The 26,093-nt window shown below is 36.1% G+C and overlaps 1 protein-coding gene across 4 annotated transcripts in view; it reads left to right on the forward strand.

Moving 5' to 3' along the window:
- FAM133B (family with sequence similarity 133 member B) overlaps positions 1-25,349 on the forward strand; it is a 39,419-nt gene extending 14,070 nt beyond the window's left edge. The window contains exons 2-11 of one of the 4 annotated variants that reach the window (XM_055346586.1): positions 4,832-4,929; positions 7,038-7,116; positions 8,037-8,111; positions 8,248-8,280; positions 8,713-8,775; positions 9,235-9,327; positions 10,610-10,660; positions 16,241-16,333; positions 20,097-20,148; positions 23,776-25,349. In XM_055346586.1, the coding sequence (XP_055202561.1) occupies positions 4,832-4,929; positions 7,038-7,116; positions 8,037-8,111; positions 8,248-8,280; positions 8,713-8,775; positions 9,235-9,327; positions 10,610-10,660; positions 16,241-16,333; positions 20,097-20,148; positions 23,776-23,804 (666 nt within the window). In that variant the 3' untranslated portion in view covers positions 23,805-25,349. Of the gene's footprint in view, positions 1-1,134; positions 1,234-4,831; positions 4,930-7,037; positions 7,117-8,036; positions 8,112-8,247; positions 8,281-8,712; positions 8,776-9,234; positions 9,328-10,609; positions 10,661-16,240; positions 16,334-20,096; positions 20,149-23,775 lie in introns of all 4 variants that reach the window. The other 3 variants (XM_004045737.4, XM_055346588.2, XM_055346589.2) reach the window with 3 other exon arrangements.
- Positions 25,350-26,093: the final 744 nt, after the last annotated feature.

Here is a 26,093-nt window from a genome sequence, read left to right on the forward strand (position 1 = left end):
TGTTTGAAGAAATTGCACAATATCTATATTTTAGTGAATGCTTAACCATGCCACCCACTTAATGTTAGAAGCATTATTTTTCACACTGATACAAAAACGAAAACTCTTGTACCTTTGTAAAAATAGTTACTTTTCTTGTTTTAAAAGCTTTCTGTTGTGCATAGTTTTAAAGAAAAGTATTGTTGTTTAATGAATAAGAGCAGACTATCAAGTGTTTTGCATGGAGCCTAGAACATAAGATGCACTTTAAAAAATATTGCTATTATAATTGAAATAAATAATGGAGATATTTGGAGTGTACTTAAGCAGACTGAGATAGTGTTTGTGGTCAAAAGCTTAAAAGTAAGCCTTATTCAGCAGTAGTTCATGTAATTGTACCCGTAGTCCTAGCATGTGAATTTACTACTTTACTGGTATTTTGCTCTGAAAAGTAGGAATAGGTTGGTATGTACTTTATGAAAGCAGTTTGATAGTACACAGTAAGATGTAAAAATATTAATGTACTTTAAAGATACGTGCTAGATAACTTGAAGACTGTAAAACATGGTAAATGTTATAATTTTTTTCATTAGAATGAAAAATTGCCACTGCATTATCTGTGAATTTTTACATAAGGACAGTTCAGCTCTCTGAGTTGGAGTGGCAGTATTGTGGTTGGATTTTTGTCATTTTCTTTACCTTTATTACTATAATAATGTTTACGCAGTTACATTTTTTGTTTTATAAAGGTAATCATTATTTAAAATATTTTTCTCCAGTGTGTGAATGAATATGGATGCTTTCCTTTATATTTTGGTGCACATGCAGCCTAATTTTTCTGATTTTTAAATTTTTAGTTATTTATTAAAATAATTCTTTCATTTTGGCAACTTGCCTTTGCTTTTCACTTGAGAAATCTTAAACATTTTCTTATCAGGAACTATGGATCTACTTCATTCATTTTAGTAGCTACGTAATATTTAACAGGGTGTATACTTTAATATATTTAGCGAATCCCAGTTTGATAGCTATTTGGGTGTTTTCAGTGTTTGCTGTTTTAGTAATTTAGACCTGAATATCCTTGATATGTGTATATTTGCACTCTTTGGAAATAAACAGTTTTTACAATTCTAACCTGAAATATTTTGCCATTAGGTACTGCCAAAATTATGACATGATACCAAGGAAATTAGAATGTGATCAATATTGTTGAAAACAAAAACAAAAACCTGAGACCAGTTAAATTTAACAAAGGTAATTTGAGCAAGAAAAAAATTCTAGAACTTGAGGAAGATGTTCTACATCCTGGTGACCTATATTTGCAACAGGAAATGACATACAGAGATTACCTGATTGGTGCAGTTCTGAGTTTGCCTTATTTGGGCATAATTTGGCAGCCTTCTGTTTGGGATTGGTTGAGGGTTGGGCTCCTGTGATTGGGTGAGACTCAGTTGATTGGTTAAGAGGATATACTCTTTGATTAGGTTAGAACTTATTTGCACATCAAGCCAGGTTGCAGTTCACCATATACAGAGGGTTTTTGTTTTGTTTTGTTTAGTAGAGATAAGATTGGTCTCTCCTGAGCTCAAGCTCCTCCCACCTCACCCTCCCAAAGTGCTAGATTACAGGTGTGAGCCAGTGCACCTGGCCTTTTGGGCCAAATTTTATTACCCAAGTAGGAGGACTCTTTGATCCCAACTTAACTGTGTTGAACAGTACAAATAATACTCCTGTTTTACAAACGGTGAACTAAGCTGCACATGGTACTTGCCTTCATTGTCTTCATTTCTGCCTTCATTGTTTGTCATACTTCCACACCAACTAATCGAAATGCTTAGCAAAAGCAGTTGAATGAAATATTTGAGGGTATAACAGTTTATACAAAAAATATAACAATATGCCTCTGTCTTTAACATTGCATATGATGTCCACATCTTGCCCTGATTCTGTAAACATTCCTTACATGAGGGGCTCTAGCATTTGTTCCTGCTTGTAGAGAAGTATGTCAAAGATTTGTCTTTTTCATTCCAAGTAATTAGGTTTTGTCAGTTGAATGGTAATAGTTCTCAGTATGTGTTGTTTATGCTGGTTTTATATTGTTTACTCTGACAGAGAAATCTGGAAGTATATAACTTTTATCTGTTATAAAGGTGGGAAATGATGGTCATTTTCATAGATTTTGTTAAACAAAATGCAACAAATATATTGTTTCCTTTCACTTATTTTGGATTATTACAAGGTATAACACCTTAAACCAACCTTGAGGGTAGTCATTTTCAATCAAAATTCTTTTTATTTAAAAAGTAGAAGAGTTTCATAAATGTCTATTGACTGGGCATGGTGGCTCACACCTGTTGTCCTAGCTACTCAGGAGGCTGAGGTAGGGGGATTATTCAAAGCTGCAGTGAGATATGATCACACCACTCACCACTGTACTCCAGCCTGGGCAAAAGAGCAAGACCCTTTCTTTTTTTTTTTTTTTTTTTTTTTGAGACAGTCTTGCTCTTTCGCCCAGGCTGGAGTGAAGTGGCACAATCTCAGCTCACTGCAACCTCTGCCTCCCGGGTTCAAGAGATTTTCCTGCCTCAGCCTCCTGAGTAGGCTGAGATTATAGGCACCCGCCACCACACTCAGCTAATTTTTGTGTTTTTAGTAGAGACAGGGTTTCGCCATGTTGGCCATGCTGATCTCGAACTCCTGACTTCAGGTGATCCACCCGCCCCAGCCTCCCAAAGTGCTAGGATTACAAGCGTGAGCCACCGCACCTGGCTGACCCTGTCTTTTAAAAAATAATAATGTAATAAATAAAATTTTTATTGACTTAAATTTAGAAAAACTAAATAGAAGAGGTAGAGACTGAATTAAAGACCAGACTTTATATCAGTAGCAATGCGAATTTTAATAAAACAACATCGCTTTGCTAAACACTGTCATTAACAAAGAAACCTTTTGCTTTGTTTTGCCTCAATATGTTTTTGAAAAAAATCTCTAAAATATTTTTCTGCTGTAGTAAGTGTAGTAGACAGCATGATTTAAATTTTTGCAGATGTTTTGAGCTAAAATATGTATAACAAAATTTACCATTTTAACTGTTTCTAAGTATATAGTTTAGTGACATTAAGTACATTCATAGTGTTGTGCAACCATCATCACTATCCATGTTCATCCTCCCAAACAAGAACCTCTGTATCAATAAACAATAAACTCCCAAATTCCTCTTCTCCCCAGACCCTGGTTAACCTCCATTCTACTTTCTTTTCTAGGTATCTCATATAAATGGAATCATATATTTGTTCTTTTGTGTTTTTCTTGTTTTATTTCATTTAGCATATTTTCAAGGCTCATCCAGGTTGTATATAGTATGTATCAGAATTGCATTCTTTTTTAAGGCTGAATAATATTCCATTGTATGTATATACCACAGTTTTGTTTATCCATTTATCCATAAATGGACATTGGCATTGTTTCCACATTTCAGCTTTTGTGAATTCTGCAGTTGTGAACATTTGTGTACAAATATCTGTTTAGTCCCTTTGAATTCTTTTGGGTGTATACCTAGATATAGGATCATGTGGTAGTTCTATGTTTAACTTTTTGAGGGACCACTAAACTGTTTTCCACAGTGGCCACACCATTTTACATTCCCACCAGCAATGTGAAAGGGTTCCAGTTTCTCTGCATCCTTGCTAACCCTTGCAATTTTCTGTTTGATAATAGCCATCCTAATGGGTATAGAATGGCATCTCTTTGTTGTTTCAATTTACATTTCCCTAATGACTAGTGATATTGAACATTTTTTTATGTGTTTATTGGCCATTTACTATATACCTTCTTTAGAGAAATACCTATTCTTCTGCCCATTTTTTAATTACTTGGAGTTTTTTTGTTGTTGTTAAGTTGTAGGAGCTCATTTTACATTCTGGATATTAATCTCTTACTAGATTTATGATTTACAAATATTTTCTCTCATTCTGTGAATTGTCTTTTCACTCTTAACAGTGTCCTTTGATGCACAAACATTTTACATTTTGATGTTCTGTTTATTTTTTTGTTGCCTGCATATAATTTTTGATGTTAACTATTTGTGAATAAAATTGTCATCACTATGACATAGTATTTCGTGGGAGACAAGATGTAGTTGAATAAACAATGAATTTAGAGTTAGATCTTATTTAACTTCTTTGGAAATGAATTTATTTTATTTTATTTTATTTTGAGAGGGAGTCTCGCTCTGTCGCCCAGGCTGGAGTGCAGTGGCACGATCTCAGCTCACTGCAACCTCCACCTCCCAGGTTCAAGTGATTCTCCTGTCTCAACCTCCCGAGTAGCTAGGATTACAGGCGTGTGCCACCACACCTGACTAATTTTTGTATTTTTAGTAGAGGCAGGGTTTCACCACGTCGCCCAGGCTGGTCTTGAATTCCTGACTTCAGGTATTCCACCTGTCTCAACCTCCCAAAGTGCTGGGGTTACAGGCGTGAGCCACTGCACCAAGTCTGGAATTGAGTTTCTTAATTTTCTAGTGAACGTACTGGTATCACCCTCACAGGGTTACTGGGCTTTAGGAGAAAGAGCTGTAAAGCCATCAGTAGGTCAGAGGTATCTGTTATTTCATCAAATCTCTTGTAAAACACACACACACACACACACACACACACACAATTTTCTCCCAAACTTTTAAGGCTTAAAAGAGGATTAAATTAATTTTTTTAGAATAAAGAGTTGGTTAGTCAGATTGCATATACTTAGTTGGATATATTATGTATTTATAGTAAAGATTACTTGATGAGTAAGTGAGGTTTTGCATGTTTAATGACTGCTTTAATGGATTAATTGTTGTTCTTTCCCCAAGGCCTATATGAACCCAATAGCAATGGCGAGATCAAGGGGTCCAATCCAGTCTTCAGGGCCAACAATACAGGATTATCTGAATCGACCAAGGCCTACCTGGTATTTGTGAAACACTTTACCTATTTATAAGCTTTTATCAACTTTTTAAAGTTTATTCTTAAGACTTTAATTGATTTTATTGATTACCAAGCAATTGCCAGATAAGTAATTTTTTTAAGTAACATTTGATATGTCCTTTCTTTTGAATGTGTGAAACACGTGTACAATTATAAAGCAAACATTTAAGAACCCACTACCCAGTATAGCCAAAGCACTGCCAGGTAACTTTTTCATACCAGTCTCTTCTCTATTCCATAAAAGACCCTAACCTTGCAGTGGTCAAAGCTATTTAGTGAGTTTAAGTAGTCTTGTCCTTTACTGATGTGTAACCAGATAGCAGGAAGAATAATATTCAGCTTTGTTTCTAGTTTTATCTGCCAGCTTTTCGATGAATTAGAAAAACTGACTGATTTTTGTAAATAAAGCATCAGAGAATGGGCCATGTTATTCTTTAGTATGTCTTCCTTGTTATTAATACCATACTCCTGAGACAACATACAACACAGGCTTCAGAGCTGTTAACTTCAGAATCCCAAGTGCCCCTGAAAACTGGGCAACTGGTTGAAAAGTATGCTTATGTATAATAGGGAATCCTTCCTTTGAGTTAAATAAGAAGTAAGGATTGTTTACCAGTGTGTGTGAATGCCATTGTTAACCATTGCAGCATACCAGAAAATGCATTATCCCAAAACAAAGTATGTTTTAATGGGGAGAGGGAATGAACTTTCAAGGAGAAATGTGCAAGTAAATATATTACATGTGTATCAGAAATCATCAAGACAGCCCTCAGGTTGAGTAACTCGTAGGGACTCACTGGAGTTTCAGCAGATAGTCGTACTCATGGTAAGATTTATTACTGTGAAAGGCTACCAAGCACAATCAGCAAAAGGAAAAGGCACAGGGAGCAAAGTTTGGGTAAGTCCCGGAGCAGGCTTTGAAGGGTCCTCCCCTAGTGGGATCACATGAGAGGCACTTAATACCCTTAGTAAGGAGTTGTGATAATACATATGAGATTTTGGCAACCAACTGAAGCTCATTAGAGACTCAGTGCCCAGGGTTTTTATTGAGGCTGGTCAGCCTCTGCCTGTCATGTACCAAAATTCCAGATTCCAGGGCTGGGCATGGTTGCTCATGCCTACAGTTTCAGCACTTTGGGAGGCCGAGGCAGGAGGATTGCTTGAGGCCAGGAGTTTGAGATCAGCCTGGGCAACGTAGCAAGACGCTGTCTCTACAAAAAATATATATATATAAATTTTTTTTAATTAGCTGGATGTGGTAGTACATGCCGGTAGTCTTAGCTACTTGGGATACTGAGGCAGGAGGATTGCTTGAGGCCAGGAGTTGAAGATTACAGTGAACTATGATCACGCCACTACATTCTAGCTTGGGTGACAGAGCAAGGCCTTGTCTCTTTTAAAAAAAAAATTCCAGATTCCCAGAAGGAAAACAGGTATTTAGCTTGAACTACATTGTTTGTACAAACAGTTTTAGGCACAATGATCTGCTCTTATCAGAGAATAGTAAGGATCCTCCGAATTCAAGTTCCCAGATGCCCACCTAGGGCCAGTCTTTTAAGTATGTCTTTCCAAGATTAAGCAGTCAGGCGAGCTGTATTAACTCTTCTCTGCACAGCATGTTAGGTACCTTATTAAATGGGTCATATATAGAATGTAGTAGTTCAGTCAGATAGATTTCAGGGCAACCTAACACTGAAAACTACCAGGTTTATGACCTTAGGTGGATTTCTTACCTTCTCCAAGCTTCAGTTTCTTTATCTATAAAATGGGGATCCATACCTTTTCTCACAGGGTTGTTGTGAGGATTAAATGAAAATGTATTTTAAATAGTGCCTGTTGTAAGTGCTTAGATGTTTGGTGTATTAGCTCTTATAATCCATATTTAGAAAAGGAGTGATTAGTGTTATTTATTTAGCTTTATTATGGTAATTTATTTTTATAAACGTGAACAAAGAAATTGAAATGTTACCAACATTGAATAGAAGTCTATTAGAATATTTAGAAGAGTTTATGAAATTTTGTTGTCTTATTTGTAAGCATTTATCTAATTTGAATTGCTTGAAATTTTGTTTGTACATTCTATTTTTTAAGGGAAGAAGTAAAAGAGCAACTAGAAAAGAAAAAGAAAGGCTCCAAGGCTTTGGCTGAATTTGAAGAAAAAATGAATGAGGTTTGTAAAAAGTACCTGTTAAAAAAATAGACTAACCTGGCCAGTTATGGTGGCTCATACCTATAATTCCAGCACTTTGGGAGGCCGAAACGGGAGGCCAGGAGTTCAAGACCAGCCTGGGCAACAAAGTAAGACACCCCCCGCCGCCCTTGTCTCCATTAAAAAAAAGAAAATACCTTAAGTATTTGGGCATAGCTCTCTCAGTTAAAGAGGTTCTGTATTTTAGAAGTGTTATTGTTATGGTGAGTACAAGTTTGTATTTACATGCATGCTTTAAAAAATGGAGAATAATCATCTTGTAATGTAAGTCATCTAAGACTTAGATAACTTGGATTCCAAGTTAGGGTTGAGCAGTCCTCCTACTTCAGCCTCGTGAGTAGCTGGGACCACAGTTGCAGGCCACTATGCCCAGCTAATTTTTTTTTTATTTTTAGTAGAGACAGGTTCTCACTATGTTGCCCAGGCTGGTCTCCAACTTCTGAGCTCAAGCGATCTTCCCACCTTAGCCTCCCAAAGTACTGTGATTACAGGTGTGAGCCATTATACCCAGCCTGTTTGCTTGTTTTGATTACAAACGTATATAACGTATCAATCACAGTAATGATTAATTCAACTTTTACAGCCTAGACGGAGAATCTAGCCATCTTTGTTGAAAAGAGACCTCAGCTTCAGTAATAATGCCTGCTCCTCAATAATACAGAATCCCTATCCCTTAATATGCTCTTTGAAAAGAGCTAGTAGAGGGTCCTTTGGTGATAGGGTCAAGGATTGGCACCTGTGTTTCTTTTGACTGTAATTAGAAGCTGAAATGAGTGAGAGGTATTAAGAGGATGGAGGGAAGGAAGCAGTGGCTGTCTCTGTATATTAGGTGTATTGGAAAGGTTAGATAGCCTCTGATGGTGTTCATAACCTTTTTGCAGAACTGGAAGAAAGAACTGGAAAAACACAGGGAGAAATTGTTAAGTGGAAGTGAGAGCTCATCCAAAAAAAGACAGGTAATACCACTTTTAGTTTATTGCTATTCTTAATCTCATAGTTGGATTTTCATAATAATGCTGTATACTACTGTTAATAGATGCATTTGCAAACTCACATCAGCTTATTTAGACTTGTACTTTTGTTTCCATTTAGAGAAAGAAAAAAGAAAAGAAGAAATCTGGTAGGGTGAGCAAAAGTTTTCCATTTTTCTAAACGTTACAATTAAGAGCCAGCAAAAAAAGTAAGAATAATTTGTTTAACCTGTGTGCTAAAGGTAGCTTAAACTCCAGATGAGTCAAGGAACTTAGAGGTTCTTTGATTGTGAAGAGTGATTTTGTTCTATCACTGACATAAAAAACGGTGCCAACCACCTTATAACGTAGTACATTTTCTGTTGCTGTTTAAAGAGAAAGATTGGTGACCATGGCCACATATGTTAACTTATTGAGCTTTTGTACAGGGAACAAGTGTGACATTTTATATTTTCATATTTATGACTTATGAATATGGCATCTGTTTCTCAGACACTAGATTGATTTCACTAAGTATTTGAGAGACTTTGTAAAAGAAAAACATTCTCGCATCTCACAAGCTTTAATTGTTTTGTGCTTGGTCAAGTATTCATCTTCTTCTTCATCAAGCTCTGATTCTTCCAGCAGTTCTTCTGATTCTGAAGATGAGGTAAGGTTTGCTTATAATGGTTCATGAAATAATATCTCTTAATTTCTTTAATGTCAAGTGGAAACCCATTGTGAAATATCTGTTAGAAATGTTGACTTCCAGGTTTTGATTAATTATCCATAACTTAGAGGACTAACATGAATGAGTGGTAACTAGGAACTTAAATATTGGTATATAATATATTTTTTAGATTTTAAAATTTGTTTTGTTGACCTAAAAATATCAGTAGAAGAAAAAATTTGAAAAATCAAATGCTATTTGACTAGATGCTAGGCATTACATGTGATTCAAATCACTTGATCTTTATAACAGGAAAGTGATGTATTAAGTATTAAGAAAAAAATATAGAAGCTGATCCTTTTGTGAAATTTTGTTCACTGATAAAAGTTTTATATTAATAAATGTGTAAATTAGATTTTTGAGACAGAAAGCAAATGTTTCTAAAAATATTTTATGTAGGATAAGAAACAAGGAAAACGGAGAAAGAAAAAGAAGAACCGTTCACATAAATCTTCTGAAAGCTCCATGTCAGAAACTGAATCAGACAGTAAGGTAAATTATTTAAATTATTAATATATTGGATACAAAGACATTTAATTAAGTTTTTCTGCCTAAAGTTGCTCTCAATTTAAAAATAAGATAGTCTGATATTTGTACTTTGATGTTCTATGCCACTTAATTGATATACTTGATAATATCTTGCATGTGACATTTAATAATTCAAGTGCTTTCATATATATATATCTCCATGTCTCCACATTTCCATGGCAACTGACATTATTGTCCCTGTTTTCATAAAGAAGTTAGAGTTCAGATGAAAAACATTGGCTTAAAATGATACAGCTGGAATTAGAATTAAAAGTTGAGTCTTTATCTTCTAAAATCTGGTCCAATGTTCTTTCTACTATACCGTACCTAAATTTGTTCTGTACTAACCAGGATTGTCAGACACACAGTTGGCTTTCAAACATTACTGGTCAGAAAAAACGTTAAGAAGTTCTCGGAAAAAAGTGTTGATTCCTGAGCCCTACCTCCAGAGTCTGTTTTAGTATCTGATTAGGCTTGGAAACCTACATCTTTAACAGATGCCCTGTGTGATTCTGATACTGGGGTGTGTATGGACCACAATTTGACAAACACTGTACTAGAGTCTCAGGAAACCAAAGCAGCTGTCTGCATTTATAACAGATAGCTGCTTGCCCCCGTGAGAGATCTTCTGGCAAAATACCTAGCATCTAGAAAGTACTCAGTAAATGTTGGTTTTCTCTTTGTCTTTTAAAGCAGAAGAGCTAGTCTCATGATAATGATAGCTAACATTTATTGAGTGCCTACTATCTGTTAGGCACAATTCTAAGCACTTAATTTATTAACTCATTGAATCTCAGCAACTTCAGGAAGTAATTTGGTAATCCGCTTTATGGATAAAGTGGATAAGGAAACTAGGCTTAGGAAGATTAATAGCTAGAACTCAAAGGATTCAAAAGCAGAAATTGTTGCCTCCTCAAATTAGAATACAACTCCAGTACATGTGACCACCATAAGCAAACACAGGCAATGGCACGAAGTCCTATTTTAAAATAAGCTGTGTGGGTATTACAGACAGTACTTATCATTTTAAGAGTAAATTTGGTATACAGCCAGATAAAGAAGCCTGTTTGCTTACAAGCAAATGTATACATAACATATATTTCTCTTAAATTTTCGGAATAATATACTGGGATTGGAGTAGCCTTTTTTCAGTCATAGAGCAAATCACTTTTTGGGTGTTTTTGTCCTTGTTCTATAATGCTGTGTCCTTGGCATTTAAAATTGATACATATATTTCTTTGTTTAGGATAGTTTAAAAAAGAAAAAGAAGTCAAAAGATGGAACTGAGAAAGAAAAGGTAACTGAACTTTTACATTGCCTTAAGATAGTCTGTCATATAATACTTAATTGACTTAAATAACAATAATGTGTACCTCTTTTTAAGAGATATATTTATTTTGTTTTTGTAATATTTTGTTTCAATTTAAAGCAATTTTTAATTTGGATTCATTATTGAAGATAAAGGATCAAAAGAGTATTCTAGGCCAAGAGTTTGAATTTATATAGATTAATGGATTATCTCAGATTAAAAATACAAAATAATGCAGATTAGCAGATTAAACATTTCCTTTGATTTCTTTTTTTCTTTTTCTTTTGAGATGGAGTCTCGCTTTGTCACCCAGGCTGGAGTACAGTGGTGCCATCTCAGCTCACTGCAACCTCTATCTCCTGGGTTCAAGCGATTTTCCTGCCTCAGCCTCCCTGTAGCTGGGACTACAGGTGTGTGTCACCACGCCGAGCTGATTTTTGTATTTTTAGTAGAGACGGTTTCGCCATGTTGGCCAGCCTGCTTTCAAAACCCTGACCTCAGGTGATGCGCCTGCCTCGGCCTCTCCGTGCCCAGCCTATTTCCTTTGATTTCTTAAATCATTTTGAAGAAGGCCCTTCCAATTAAAGAACATTAATTTCTCTTTCAAATTGAATATACCATAGATAAATATTGAAAAATCTTCTTACTATTGTAAATAGATGTTTTACCTTCATTTATAACTTACCTATATAGTTAAAGCAGAATTTATGCCTACCTTAATTTCTGGTTTACATTTAAAATTGTTATTCTGGTTATTAAAAATAAAGAAAAACCTAAAGAGGGCAGTGATAAAACTACAGACCAGTGTCACTAGTTTTTACTCAGAATTTACATATTTTTTTAATGATAGAAAATGAAACTGAAATTCAGTTTCAGTTTCATTTAATATACCATGGTACACAATGGTATATACCATATTTTAAAGCTAAAATTCAGTATTAGTTAATGTATTTACAGTGTTGTGCAACCACCATCTCACTCTCGTTTCAAAACTTTCATCAGCCCATAAAAACACTCCATATCCATTAAATAATCACCACCACTCCCTCATTCTCTGGTAACCTCTAATGGGTATTCTGACTATGGATTTGCCTATTGTGGATTTATCATATAAAAGCAGTCATACAATATGCGACCTTTTGTGTCTTTCAGCTGGCATAGTATTTTCAAATTTCATCCAAGTTGTAGCATGTATCAGTACTTTGGTTTTTTGTATGGCTAAGTAATATTCCGTGTGTGTGTGTCTGTGTGTGTGTGGCTGATTTCGCTATCCATTCATTTGTTGATGGACATTTGGTTTTGTTTCTACCATTTGGCTATTATAATGATGCTATGGACATTTATAAACACAAGTTTTTGTATGGATGCATGTTTTCATTTCTCTTGGGTATATGCCTAGGAGTGGTTTACGTAACAATTTGCAAATAAAAATTAATTTTAAATTTTTTTAAAATTAATTTTAAAAACTAACCAGGCGTGATGGCATATGCCTGTAGTCCTAGCTACTTGGGAGACTGAGCCCACAAGGTCATGCCGCTACACTTTATCCTAGGAGAGAGAGTGAGGCCCTGCATCTAAATTAAAAATAAATAAAATTTAATTTAAAAAGACACTTAAAAAAGAAACTGTAATGACCAATTCCAAGAATTCAAGGATAATTTAATATAATTTGCCATATTAACTGATCAAGGAAAGAAACCATATGATTATTTCAGTAGTTGTCAGAAGGATGTGATATAATTCAGCATTAATTCCTGATTTTCAGAACGATTATAAAATAAGTGGTTACCCTCATATTTAAAAAAAAAAGTATGTGTGAAATTAAATCTGGTAACATAGAAACATGAAATATTAAAACTGAACTGCAATTTTTAAGTACTTAAAATATTAGATACAGAGTAATATACACACATATAATCAACAAATATTAATATATTTACTAGCTAGAATTAATAAATGATTTACATTGGCTTCAAGTCTTGTTTTATGTATTAAAAAAAAAGAAGAAGAAGAAGAAAAAAGACTGGGCACAATGGCTTATGCTTATAATCTGAACATTTTGGGAGGCTGAGGCAGGAGGATCACTTAAGGCCAGGAGTTCGAGACCAGCCTGGGCAACATAGTGAGAGGCCATCTCTACACAAAGAAAACAAATTAGCCAGGTGTGGTAGTCCTAGTTTCTCCCGAGACTGAAGTGGGAGGATCACTTAAGCCCAGAAATTGGAGGTTACAGTGAGTTATGATCATGCCAGTGCACTCCAGCTTGGATGACAGAGTAAGACCCCTATCTCTAAAAAAAAAAAAAAAAAAAGTCCCCAAACTATCATTTCTTCCTTTGAGATAGCTGATCCTGAAACTAGTGTATGTCTTTCCTATCCACATTTATATACTTTTATTATATTAGTATGTGTTCATAAATAACAGAATATTGAGTTTCTTTTTTTTTTAATTAGTTATACCTACTGGAATGGGAAGAATATTGTGTATTATCAAAATGGTATCATTGTGTTTCCTTCTGAAACTTGTTTCTTTTCATTCAGCATTACTGTTGACATCTATCCTTACTGATACTTTCAAGTTTGTTTCTTTTGCTTATGGTATTCTACTAATCACCACAATTATTTCTCCATTCTCCTTTTTATGAACATCTAGATTGTTTTAATTTTTCAGTAATACAAATAGTGCTGCTGTGGATATTTCTTACCCATTTCTTCTTTTCCACAGTTACTGTTTTTTGTTTTTTTGTTTTTTTGTTTTCCGAGATGGAGTTTCGCTCTGTTGCCCAGGCTGGAGTGCAGTGGTGCAATCTTGGCTCACTGCAACCTCCACTTCCCGGGTTCAAGCAATTCTCCTGCCTCAGCCTCCTGAATAGCTGGGATTACAGGCATGCGCCACCACGCCCAGCTACTTTTTTGTATTTTCAGTAGAGACGGGGTTTCACCATGTTGGTCAGGCTGTTCTGGAACTCTTGACCACATGATCCGCCCACCTCAGCCTCCCAAAGTGCTGGGATTACAGGCGTGAGCCACCGCGCCCAGCCAGTTTACTGTTAATTTTCTAAAGGATACTTTGGACTGTAATTTCTAAGTTCTAGGATGTGCATACACATTCAACTTGTGAACATTTTGCTTGCCCAAGTGCTTGTTATTTTGCATTCTTGCTAGTGTATAAAAATACCCTTGTTTCACATACTTGTCAACCCAGGGAGATGTCATTATTGCAAATTTAATGTATACAAATGGTTGAGCTTCTTAACCTGCTTATTAGCCATTCATATTTCATTTTCTTTGCATTGCTTTTCATAGTCTTTGCCCATTTTTCTGTTGGAAAGAAACAACATTTTCTGGTCCATGGCGTCTCTTTACTTTGTTTTTGTGTCTATTATAATTATATGAAGGCTTTAATTTTAAGTCACATAATCATTGTTTTTAGCCCCTTTATTATTTAAAATTGTTCTGAAAGTGCTGATAATAAAATACTCAATTAGAAAATACGGTGGTAGAAAATATCCCCTTTATAGTAGTAACCAAAAAATCTGCAAGAAAATTTTAAAGAAGTAAACAGTACTTATTTGAAGAAAACTATATACAAGTCTATTCAGAGACATATATGAAGATTGAATAAATGGAGAGTCATAACATGTTCCTGGGTATAACTTGCCGTACTGGATATTAAAACATTGTAAGAATGTTTTAATTAATACAGTGCAGTACTAGTACAGGAATAGACAAAACAATGGAACAGTGTAGAGTCCAGGTGAAAATTCGAGAATCTGTGGAATGTAATAATATGATAAAGATGGCATTTCTTGGAACAAAATGACTAATCATTTGGAAAATATAAAGCTGGCCACTACATAAAGCCAAATACATCCCAGACAGCTCAGAGATTTAAATGTATGAAAATGCAACTAGAGAAAGGGTGACTATTACAGTACTGGGGTGGGGAAGGCTTATGCCTCAAAACTCAAACTTTTGACCATATATTTCAAATTCTGAATGGCAAAAACTGATTACAAAAATTAAACTGTGAACTAAGTTTAAATACAATGAACAGACTAAGAAAAACTTCTAAGAATGTGTAACACAAAAAATTAATGATCTTTAATAAGGAAAAAAGAATACCACACATACACAGACAAATTGGCAAATATACGTTTAGGCAATTCTAAAAGAAAACACAAACTGTATTCTCTGATACGATTGATAAAGAGCCTGAGAGGGAGGCTTCTTGGTAAAGTGTGATTCATAAATGGATGACAGACAGTTTTGGACATGGTGGGAGAAAAAGATTATCATTTGTGTGAAGGCTACGTTGGTCTTTGATTTAGTCATCGTTATTAAAGAGTTTGCACTCACATACACTTCATTCTATTTCAACTTTGTTTTTAATAGCAAAGAACCCGTATTTCTGTCCTCCAGAAGGAGATGGGTTAAGTAAATTCTGGCATTTTAGTGAATGTTAAATGCAGCCATAAATGATGTAGTTGGCATGGAAAGATACTATTGGGTGAGAAGAGCAGGTTCCAGACAGCAGGTATTTATGTAATATTGTAAACATACACGTAGAAAGATGTTTCCAAAAATCTTAATGGTGTTTAATTTCTGATAGTGGGATTTTAGTCCATTTTCTTACAGTTAACATTTAACATTTCAGCCAAAATAACAATGCTGTTTGCAGAAACAAGAGGAAGTCTGCTATAATCTAGCCCATAGAGAGATCATCACTGTTAGTTTATTTTCTGCATTTTTGTTTGTCTTCAAAATTAGACTCACGCTATATAAAAAGTTGTACATTCTGAATTTTTTATGTAAGATTAGGTGGTGAACATTTTTTCCATTGGGTAGTTTTGTTTTTGTTATGAACTACTTCAGATATACAAAACAGTTCTATGAAAAATAATAAAATGATAACCAGCATATCCACTATGCAGCTCGAATAAATCGTAACATTTTGTTATACTTGCTTTGGGTGTTGTCATAATTTTTTTTTATTTCTTCAAATATATATTTAAGCCCCTAAGTACTACTCCCAATCTCAGTCCCCTCTCCTTCTCCAGAGTTACTCACTTTTTCAACATTAAAAATACTTAGAGGTTAAGATTTTTTAAAACACATATTTACATTTAACACTTTGCGCTAAAGGAATTACTACATAGAGATTCTTTTAGATCATTGCAAATAATTACCCATTTATTTTCTTTTCTGCAGTACTAGGCCTGTCTAATCCAATCCTGGGTAGAAACAAAAGAATTAGAATACAAAGGAACCAAATCTTACATTATCTGCATGTTTCAGATGACTGTATAAAGTCTATTCTGTATAATTTAAGAAAATAAGGTGGATATTACATCTAAATGGATATGTAGTTATTTCTTTTCAATATATTTAATATTGCTTTAGTGGAATTAAAGACTTAAATCCTGGTAAATGTTACACTTTTTAGACATTCTAAAATAAAAATGGGTAATTATAATAATTAGAAGAATTAAATAGAACTTAGAAACATAAAATTTGTGTGACAAAGTGTGTCTTTCTGAGTCAAGATAAATGTATTTATTTTCCATAGGATATTAAAGGACTCAGCAAAAAGAGAAAGATGTATTCTGAAGATAAACCTTTATCATCTGAGTCCTTGTCAGAATCGGAGTATATTGAGGAGGTAAGTATATGATCAAATCCATTTTCTGTATTTTAAAATGCTTAGTTATTGATTTAATAAATATGACTTAGAAAAAGAAATACTTCATATTTAATTTATTCACCTTTCTAGTATGAAAAAACAAAATGAAAGTTATTTCATTTCAGAATGAGTTTTGCTTTTTTCCAGAAGATAATTATCTATTATTTTTTATAATTAACTGTATTTCCACGTACCTTTCTAATCTATTTTTAGTCTTCTAATATTTTCTTTTTATTGTGCTACCATTCTTATTACATGAAAGAAGCTGTGTAACATACAGCATGTTGAAAGCCAACGTTCTCTTACATTGTTAAAATAGAACATTGCATATACTGTCTCAGTTTAGTTGATATTTAGCTGTGTTTTGAGCTACTTTTTGGGGAGTAGAAAGGTGAAGTGGAGAAGAATGTTGGCAGGAAACATATCATATTACTTCGTTGTGAGAACTAAATGAGATGATAAATTACGAAAGGCATTGCATCATACCTGAGACAGAGTAAATGGTGGCTAAAGTTTGCATAATTCTTGGTGTTACAGTAAAATCTAAGCCAAGTTTGCCTTAGAATCATTTATTTTTAAAACTGTAGCTTTCTTTAGCGATCAACATACTTAACCCCCAATAGTGTAATCTAAAAGAGTTGAGGATCTTACCCTTGCTTACAAGGGTGGTAGCAGATTGCAACAAGAGCTGGTTTTCATGATTCCTTAATCGTTTCCGTATTAGCCTCCTCCTGTATCAGTCCTGCCCAGCTCTATCTCTGTCTACTATATTCCTCATCTCCCCATTCCCTGAGTCTTGCATTTTTGTTTGTTTGTGCCTCTCTCCTTTCTGATTTCATCGTTCTTGGTCTGCAACAGTGGCACTCGGTCCTGTAAGACCTATTGCCCCCATTTTATAGCAATGTCTTGTAATTGCTCCTGAAATGAAAGCTAATGCTGAGGCAAGAAGGTTGCTTGAGCCCTGGAGTTTGAGGCTGCAGTGCACTCTGATCCCACCTGTGAATAGCCACTGCCCTCTAGCCCAGGTGACATAGCAAGACCCCATCTCTAAAAAAATAATAATGATAATGTGCAATTTTATGAAATTGTATTTCAGTGTAAATGCCTGAATATGATTAACACCAGGCCAGGCGCAGTGGCTCGTGCTTATAATCCCAGCACTTTGGGAGGCTGAGGCGGGTGGATCACCTGAGATCAGGAGTTCCAGACCAGCCTGGCCAACATGGTGAAACTCCATCTCTGCTAAAAAAAAAAAAAAAAAAAAAAAAATTAGCCAGGCGTGGTGGCAGGTGCCTGTAATCCCAGCTGCTCGGGAGGCTGAGGCAGGAGAATCACTTGAACCCGGGAGGCAGAGGTTGCAGTGAGCCAAGATTGTGCCATCACACTCCAGCCTGGGCAACAAGAGTGAAACTCCATCTCAATCAATCAGTCAATGCTATAACACCAGAAGACATAGAATCTTAAGAAAAAACAAAATGCAGGCTGTAGCAGGTGTATATTACATACGCCCTTCAAAAACCATACAGTGGCATTACAGTATATCTTAAAATCCTGCACAAGAGGCTTGGTGCAGTGGCTCAGCCTCTTGTGGCACCTGTAATCTCAGCAATTTGGGAGGCTATGGCAGGAGAATCAGTTCAGACCAGGAGTTACGACCAGCTTGGGCAACATAGCGAAACCCTATCTCTTTAAAAAAAATTAAAAAAATTTATTTTTTAAAATTTAGTTTCTGGGCCAGGTGTGGTGGCTCACGCCTGTATCCCAGCACTTTGGGAGGCCAAGGCAGATGGATCACCTGAGGTCAGGAGTTAAAGACCAGCCTGGCCAGCATGGCAAAACCCTGTCTCTACTAAAAATACAAAAATTAGCCAGACATGGTGGCACAGACCCGCAATCCCAGCTACTCAGGAGGCTGAGGCAGGAGAATCGCTTGAACCAGAAAGGCGGAGGCTGCAGTGAGCCGAGATCACACCACTGCACTCCATCCTGGGCAACAGAGCGAGACTTTGTCAAAAAAAAAAAAAAAAAAAAATTTAGTTTCTGTATTGTAAACAGATTCATCACATGAATGTTTAGCAGGCTATTCAAAAGTCGTGGAGGATGTACAGGGCTGTTCAGGACATGGCGTGACAGCATCCCTCATCTCTGCCTGGCTAAATGTAGATGTAGTACATCTGCTGTCACCCTTAGTCATTGTAATAACAAGAATAACAATAAAAATATTGTTTCCTAGGTGCTCAGTAAAGAGAGCTAGTGAGTTAGCGATCTCTGTTGTGAGCCTGTGATCTCTAGTGCTTAATGTGTTGTATTTTTTTTAGTCCTTATGCTTCCTTTTATTGTTAATTGCATTTTTACGTATTTGTCATGTATTTAATGTCGTAGTCACTTAGCAGCAAAACCACGCAATTCAACATTAGGCAAATTTATAAATATTGTTTTGTATGTAATGTATTAGTGTTGTATTATGTTTGTCTGCTACGTGGTAGCAAGTTTAATATGAAATATCTCACATTTGGACTTAACATGTAATACGAAAGTTTATGAAAGCTTTGGCAACTTTCAGCTTATTTATTGTTATTTTTTTAGAGGCAGGTTCTTGCTCTATCGCCCAGGCTGGAGGGCAACGGTGCAGTCATAGATCACTGCAGCCTGGAACTCCTGGGCTCAAGTGATTTTCCACCTCACCCTTCCAAGTAGCTAGGACTACAGTCACATGCCACCACACCCCACTAATTTTTAACAAAAATTTTTTTGTAGAGGTGAAGTCTTAACTAGGTTACCCAGGCTGGTCTTGAACTCCTGGCCTCAAGCAATTCTCCCACCTTGGCCTATCAAAGCGCTGGGATCACAGGCACAAACCGCTGCTCCCGGCCTCAGTTTAATTTAAATCCAGTGTACCACACTCAAAAAGATTGAAATAAAATATAAATGGGATGATAATTCTTACTTAGAATTTTAACCTATTGGCTTTATACTAACTACACTGAATATAGAGCTACCATTTGTTGAGCACCATAGAGTGAGAGAAATACCTGCTGTATTTTAGGCACTTCCCCTTGAGGGTGGATATTATCTCCATTTTACAGATGTTGAGAGTAAGATAGGATTCAGACCTTGGAATCAATCTCATTTCAGAGCTGATGTTTTGTTTGCCTGTTTTGAGACAAGGTCTCAGTCTGTCACCCAGGCTGGAGTGCAGTGGTGCAAACAGGGCTCACTGCAGCCTCAACCTCCTGGGCTCCAGTGATCCTCCCATCTCAATCTTCCAGTTAGCTGGGACTACAGGCACATGCCACTGTGCCCAGCTATTTTTTCTTTTTCTTTTTTTTTTTTCTTGGTAGAGATGGGGGGGCTCTCACTATGTTGCTCAGGCTGGCCTTGAACTCCTGGGCTCAAGCAAGCCTCTCCTGCCTTGGCCTCCCAAAATGCTGAGATTACAGGCAAGAGCCACCACACTCGGCCAAAAGCTGATGTTTTTTTCCACTGTACCACATTTTTTTAGGTGCTGAAAGGGAATATAAGAGAAGCTGTCTAGAGATTTTACGTCTTAATTGTCCTTCCTTTATGTTTTTTATTGAAACCTCATTGAGATATAACAGGAGTTATTTTAAATGTCCTGTGATTGTCAAAATGTTTTTTACATTTAAATTTTGAAGATGCAAGATAGAGAATGAAAGAAAAATGCCTTGAGTACAAATTACATGTTTGTCTTCTGTTCTCCACAAAAATTTAAACTTTCTAGGTGCGAGCAAAAAAGAAGAAAAGCAGTGAAGAACGAGAAAAAGCAACAGCAAGTATCTCTTAACGTTTTTACAGACAATAGAATAGGTGTTTTGGTTTAATATAAAATGAGTCATGGTAAAGCTTGATTGGATTTACTGGGACCAAATAAGTATTTGTTGGGAAAGGTGTGGTGTGTTCAGCAGCTTCACTTAATGGGTAGGAGAAAGTCAAAATGGTTCAGGAAAAATAAAAAATACCCTGGTAGCAAGCATGTCCTGTTTCCATTTCAGTATTTTACTGTTAGAAATATAAGCTCAGGGCTGGGTGCTGTGTCTCACGCCTGTAATCCCAGCACTTTGAGAGGCTGAGGCAGGTGGATCATGAGGTCAGGAGATCGAGACCATCCTGGCTAACACGGTGAAACCCCATCTCTACTAAAAATACAAAAAATTAGCCGGCCATGGTGGCGGGCACCTGTAGTCCCAGCTACTCGGGAGGCTGAGGCAGGAGAATGGCGTGAACCCGGGAGGCAGAGCTTGCAGTGAGCTGAGATCATGTCACTGCACTCCAGCCTGGGCGACAGAGTGCAACTCCGTCTCAAAAAACATATATATATATATAAGCTCAGGTGGGGCACAGTGGCTCACGCCTGTAATCCCAACACTTTGGGAGGCTGAGACGGGTGGATTGCAAGGTCAGGAGTTCAAGACCAGCCTGTCCAACATGGTGAAACCCCGTCTCTACTAAAAAAAAAAAAATACAAAAATTAGCCGGGCGTGGTGGCGGGCACCTGTAATCCAGCTACTCGGGAGGCTGAGGCAGGAGAATTGCTTGAACCCAGGCGGCAGAGGTTGCAGTGAGCTGAGATCACCCCACTGCACTCCAGCCTCAGCAACAGAGCAAGACTCCGTCTTAAAAAAAAAAGAAAAAAGAAAAAAGAAATATAAGCTCAAATTTCTGTTTGAGTTCCTTAAGCTACAATATGAAATACGAGAGACCAAAGTATGGTGATTTCCGTTATCTTTGAAATCTGGTAATAACAGAAAAAGCCTCTCCAAGCACTAGCTGCAATGAAAAAATAATAATATGACAACATAAATGACTCATTAATAAAGATTCTTTTGATAGCTTTTAAAGCCAAACTCTGCTATTAATGCAAATTGAGAAGAAAAGAGAAAGAAGAGGTGAATTAAGGAAAACAGAAGTAGTATCCAAACAAGAAACAGATCAACCAAGAGAAAATGGTTAACAGAGATTATTTTCAAAGAGTAATGCCAACAATATCAGCAAAGTAATTTAGGGGCCCTCAGTATAAGTGTGAGCTATGACCTTTGAAGGCATTTTCTTAGGGAAAGGTGAAAGAAAAATGAAAACATCATCATTTGTAGGTTTGAGTAACCCCTTCCCAGAATTTTCCTGACTCTTAAAACGAGGTACCTTCTCTGATAGGAAGGCTCCCCTAGTAATGATTCAGAAATAACATTTTATGTGCTCCAAGCCTACGATGACAAATAAGTTTTTGTTTGTTTGTTTATTTGTTCTGAATGTGAAAGTAGTTTGGGTGAAGATAGCTTTGGTCTGTGGTTCGGATTAATTAATTAAGACATAACCAAATAAGTATTTGCATACTTTCACTGTTTCATGCTTTCAGCTAGTGTGTATGTATGAAGCATCTCTATGCAGGCACTTTTCTAAGTCTTAAGAGTACAAAAGCGTATGAGATAGAAGAGTATGATACGTGAGAGAGATACTGTGGGGACGGGCTCATGAAATCCTCGCTGAGGAAGTGAAATTAAGCTGAAATCTGATTTACAAGAAAGAGCCAACCATGTGAATATCAAAGGAAAGAATATCCTAGGCAGAGGGAAGAGCTCTTAGAGACCTATAGTGAGAATAAGCTTGATATATTTGAGGGACTAAGAGAAGGTAAGTGGCTTAATGCCTGGTGGGGAAAGAGGAATGCCATACAATGAGGGTAGGAAGTAAGCAGAGGCTTACTTACATTACACAGCAGAGTGTGTTTTCATCAGAATGTTGTAAGAAGCTGTTCTGAGGGTTTTAAACAAAGAGGTGACCTAAATATTTTACATTTTGTAAATGCTTTGGTACAGGAGATAAGTGGGCACAAGTGAGGAATGATGTTTGTACAGCAGTGATAGTAATGGAGTTGGACTGGCAAGGATGGATTTGAGATACATTTTGAACTTAGATGGTAAGACTTGCTTGGTATTTTGAATGTGGACATTGGAGTTAAAGAGCAGAATCAGAGATAGCTTAGATTCTTTGACCTAAGCAAAATGACAGATAAGTAGTGCCAGTTACTAAGATGGCTGAGGATTTGGAGAGAAAAATGAAGCATTTTGTTGTGCTAATTTCAGATATGCCTACGAGACATCCCAGGTAGAGCTGTTAATGAGGCACTTATCGTCCTGAGGTCAAAGAGTAGGACTGCATATAAAGATTTGGGCATCATTGGTTTTAAGTGGAATGTAAAGCATGTGACTGGGAGAGTATGTGGTAAACAATGGAAGGAAGCCCCAGAAAAGCCAGCCAGAGGAAGAAGAGCCAGCAAAGGAAATGAAGAGGTCTTTGTGATAGAAGAAAACCAGCAGAGAGGTGTCATGGAAGCTAAGAAGAAAATGATTTTTAGAAGAGAGTGCTCAGCTGTCCTTTTATGAAAAAGCAACCTATACCCAAAACTTAGTTTTAAAAGCCCAAATTACAAGATTTTTGGACTCTATAATGTTCCCTATGTACTTCAAACATGTAGTGAGAAAAGAATGACGAAAATTAGCTTAGTGCCACAGAGTGGTAGAGGCCTTTGAGAGAGGGGAGAGTAGATAGTGCTGATAGATAGGAAATGGATAGGAAGCTCTGCTGTTACCATCCTTATAGGTCTCTTCTCCTTTTTTGCTTTTCATTTTCTTCTCTTGAATATCAGTACACTAGCAGCAGTCTCTCATTTGGTACCAACTTTCCAAGTATCTGTGTTTCTAAAAGTTCTGCCTTCTATAACAGAAATAGGAGAGTCAGACTTCAGCAAAACTCCAGGTCCCTTCAATCCACTCACAGTTTAACTACTTTTACCGGGCATTAGTGGCATTTTCTTCTAAAAATCAGACATCTGTTTTGCTTAACAAAGTAGACTTTTTAACTATACATTGATACTTTGTACTAATTAGTTGATTTTAATTTAATAATTTAATAATTAATGACAACAACTTCAAGTAGTGCTGCCAGTCTGAGCAGTACACAATACCTGTGTACCTATTTACTTAAAACTGGCAAATTTAATATCTCTGTTCTGTCTGAAAACTATTTTACAAAAACAATTATGTTTTTCTTTGGTTACTCCATTCCAGTAACTGCAATTACTTTACCTTTAGAAGTTATATAGCATGAAATATAGTGATTGGTAGCATGATTCAGTTGAATTTATTTCCTACAGGAAATTTTGTTAGAAGTTATGTTAATGTGCTAATGACTTAAGAGTTTCTCCCTATCTTTTTGAAAATTGAGAAGAACTGTTTTAGTCCTCATATGATACTGGTTGTTGAGACTTTTTGAGGAATGTTTTGAGTAGTTTTCTTGGTTGTGTGGATTGTTTGGAATTATGTGGTAGCTTAGAAGCATGGTAAAGATGCTTTTAATTTGCATATTTTTATACAGTAATGTCTAACATGGAATTATCTTTACAGGAAAAAACAAAAAAGAAAAAGAAGCATAAGAAACACAGTAAGAAGAAGAAAAAGAAGGCTGCCAGTTCAAGTCCTGACTCACCGTAACATTAAGAAAAATCAGGATTCCCTTATAAAGAAAGTGCAATGTCTGAGGAGATTTCAACTGTGAAAACTACAACATATTTACTAAAATGCATGAATTTTCTTGTTTTTAGAATTATTCCTGGACTATTCAGTAGCCACTCAGATGCCACTGTGTGAAAGGGCCATAAATGTTGCCTGCTGCTTGAACATCTATTTTTTTCTCTTCCAGTGCTTGATAACTCTGGGAGATAATACACTGCAGTCGTACTAGTGGTTAAGATATTTGGGAATAAAATTAATACTTTTGACTAGAAGCGTCTAAGGATAAACCAACAGAAATTGAATCTGGATACATCTTTAAGATGTAATCAGAAATGACCAGATGACTCTAGTTAGAATTTTTGAAGGAGGGATTACATTAATATTTCAAAACCCTTACTCTGTAGATAAGTGTATTTTAATTTTTTCCCCTCGTATACTTTTATTTACCTGGGGAAGGAGCTTTTAGGGTTGGGGGGTGGTTTACTATCTCTTTAGCTAGCAGAATAGTGTGCCTTTGATCCTCACACATCCTGTATTATGGACACAGTAGCCATGCTTCACGGGGAGGTCAGAGCTGGCTACCAGCAGTCTTGCCCTTTACTGAGCTTAGTGTCATCTTTGGATGCTGTCATATGCTGCTTTGAGTGAACCAGAGAAACAGCCATTTGCAGCATGAGAAAGCCCCAAAAGCTCTGGGATTTACCTCCACTTTAGTAATAATGAATATTTTTTAGCATTAGAATGTGTTATGTCATTTGAATTAATTTTGACTACACTTTGGCTTGGGAGAGGAATTATTTTAAATAGACATTGGTACTTTTTGAACTTGATAGCTAAAGATTCTAAAATGCATGTTTTATACTAAGTTTTAACCAGTCAGGAAAATTTTATGTAACTAGTGATAGTTTATTTTTTTGTATGAATTTTGTTTAGGCTGCAATGTTTAGCTTTTGTTAACTCCTCACTCTTGCTGTCTTAAGTTCATTACTATGTTTAATGGCCTACTTGCCAAGATATTTAGCATGTAAAAAGCAGGGTTTTGATTAAAAAAAAAACGGCTTCATATTGAAGCTGAGACTTACAATAACAAGTTGAGTGGCAAGCCTGGTATGCTGTGTCTTATTGCCAGAATCTTAGTAAATGTAATGTTTTAAAAGTTTGTTGTCTTTGTATATTAATAACAAATTATGACAAGTTAAGTTTAAATAAGAGTTACATTATTGCTCTCCCTGTGTCATATTTTACTAAGATTTTGTGCCTCATGTCTACTGCTGAGTTGTTTACTAGGAATGTTAAAAGGAATTGATAATTCATTTTCATTTTACATTTTTATATAATCAGGTAACATGACATACAACTTGATGTACAATTTTGCCTGTTACAAAGAGTGTGCTAATTATAGTGGTATATGCACAGAACATGTTGGCATGACAACAGGCTGAATAAATAGCTATTTTACTTAAAAATAGCTGTGTTCTTATCAGCTCCCTTTGGACTGCAAGTAAACTTACAAAGATAAACACTCCTAGATGTTAAGCTGGAAATAGATAAGACATGTCCCTAAATTTTTAGCTATTAAAAAAACACATATCTTGGTTTCTTATACTCAAAGCTGCATGCTATTTCCTAATAAAAGATATCTGTATGCTTTTGAATACACAGAAAATTTAAGGGACATTTTGCATCCAAAAGGAAGTTTCCTAGAATTGTTGTTCGTGAAAATGCCAGAAGATAAGTTGATCAGATTACATGGTCATCACTTTTGTTACGACACGGAAGTGCAGGTTTACAGACTAGTCCAATAGGTATATAAAGATTGTATTCCACTAGAAGCAACTGATCATTTTATTAGACAGGGAAGAAGGTGATTTGGTGAAAAACTATATTCTTTCCAGAATGTGTTAACTGTCTGGGCAACACTTTTTTCTAGTCCTCTGTTGGTAGCCTTTCCTAACAAAGTATGGAAAGAAAAGAAAATTTGACAGAATAATTTTTTTATTTTTTTTATTTTTTTTTATTTTTGGCGACAGAGTCTCACTCTGTTTCCTGGGCTGGAGTGCAGTGGTGTGATTTCAGCTCACTGTAGCCTCGACCTCCCAGACTCAAGTGATCCTCCCACCTCCATCTCCCGAGTAGCTGGGACTTCAGGCGCACACCACCATGCCTGGCTGATTTTTTTTATTTTTTGTAGAGATGGGATTTCACCATGT

The sequence above is a fragment of the Gorilla gorilla genome, chromosome 6 (genome assembly GCF_029281585.2).
Source record: "Gorilla gorilla gorilla isolate KB3781 chromosome 6, NHGRI_mGorGor1-v2.1_pri, whole genome shotgun sequence".
Classification (NCBI taxonomy): domain Eukaryota; kingdom Metazoa; phylum Chordata; class Mammalia; order Primates; family Hominidae; genus Gorilla; species Gorilla gorilla.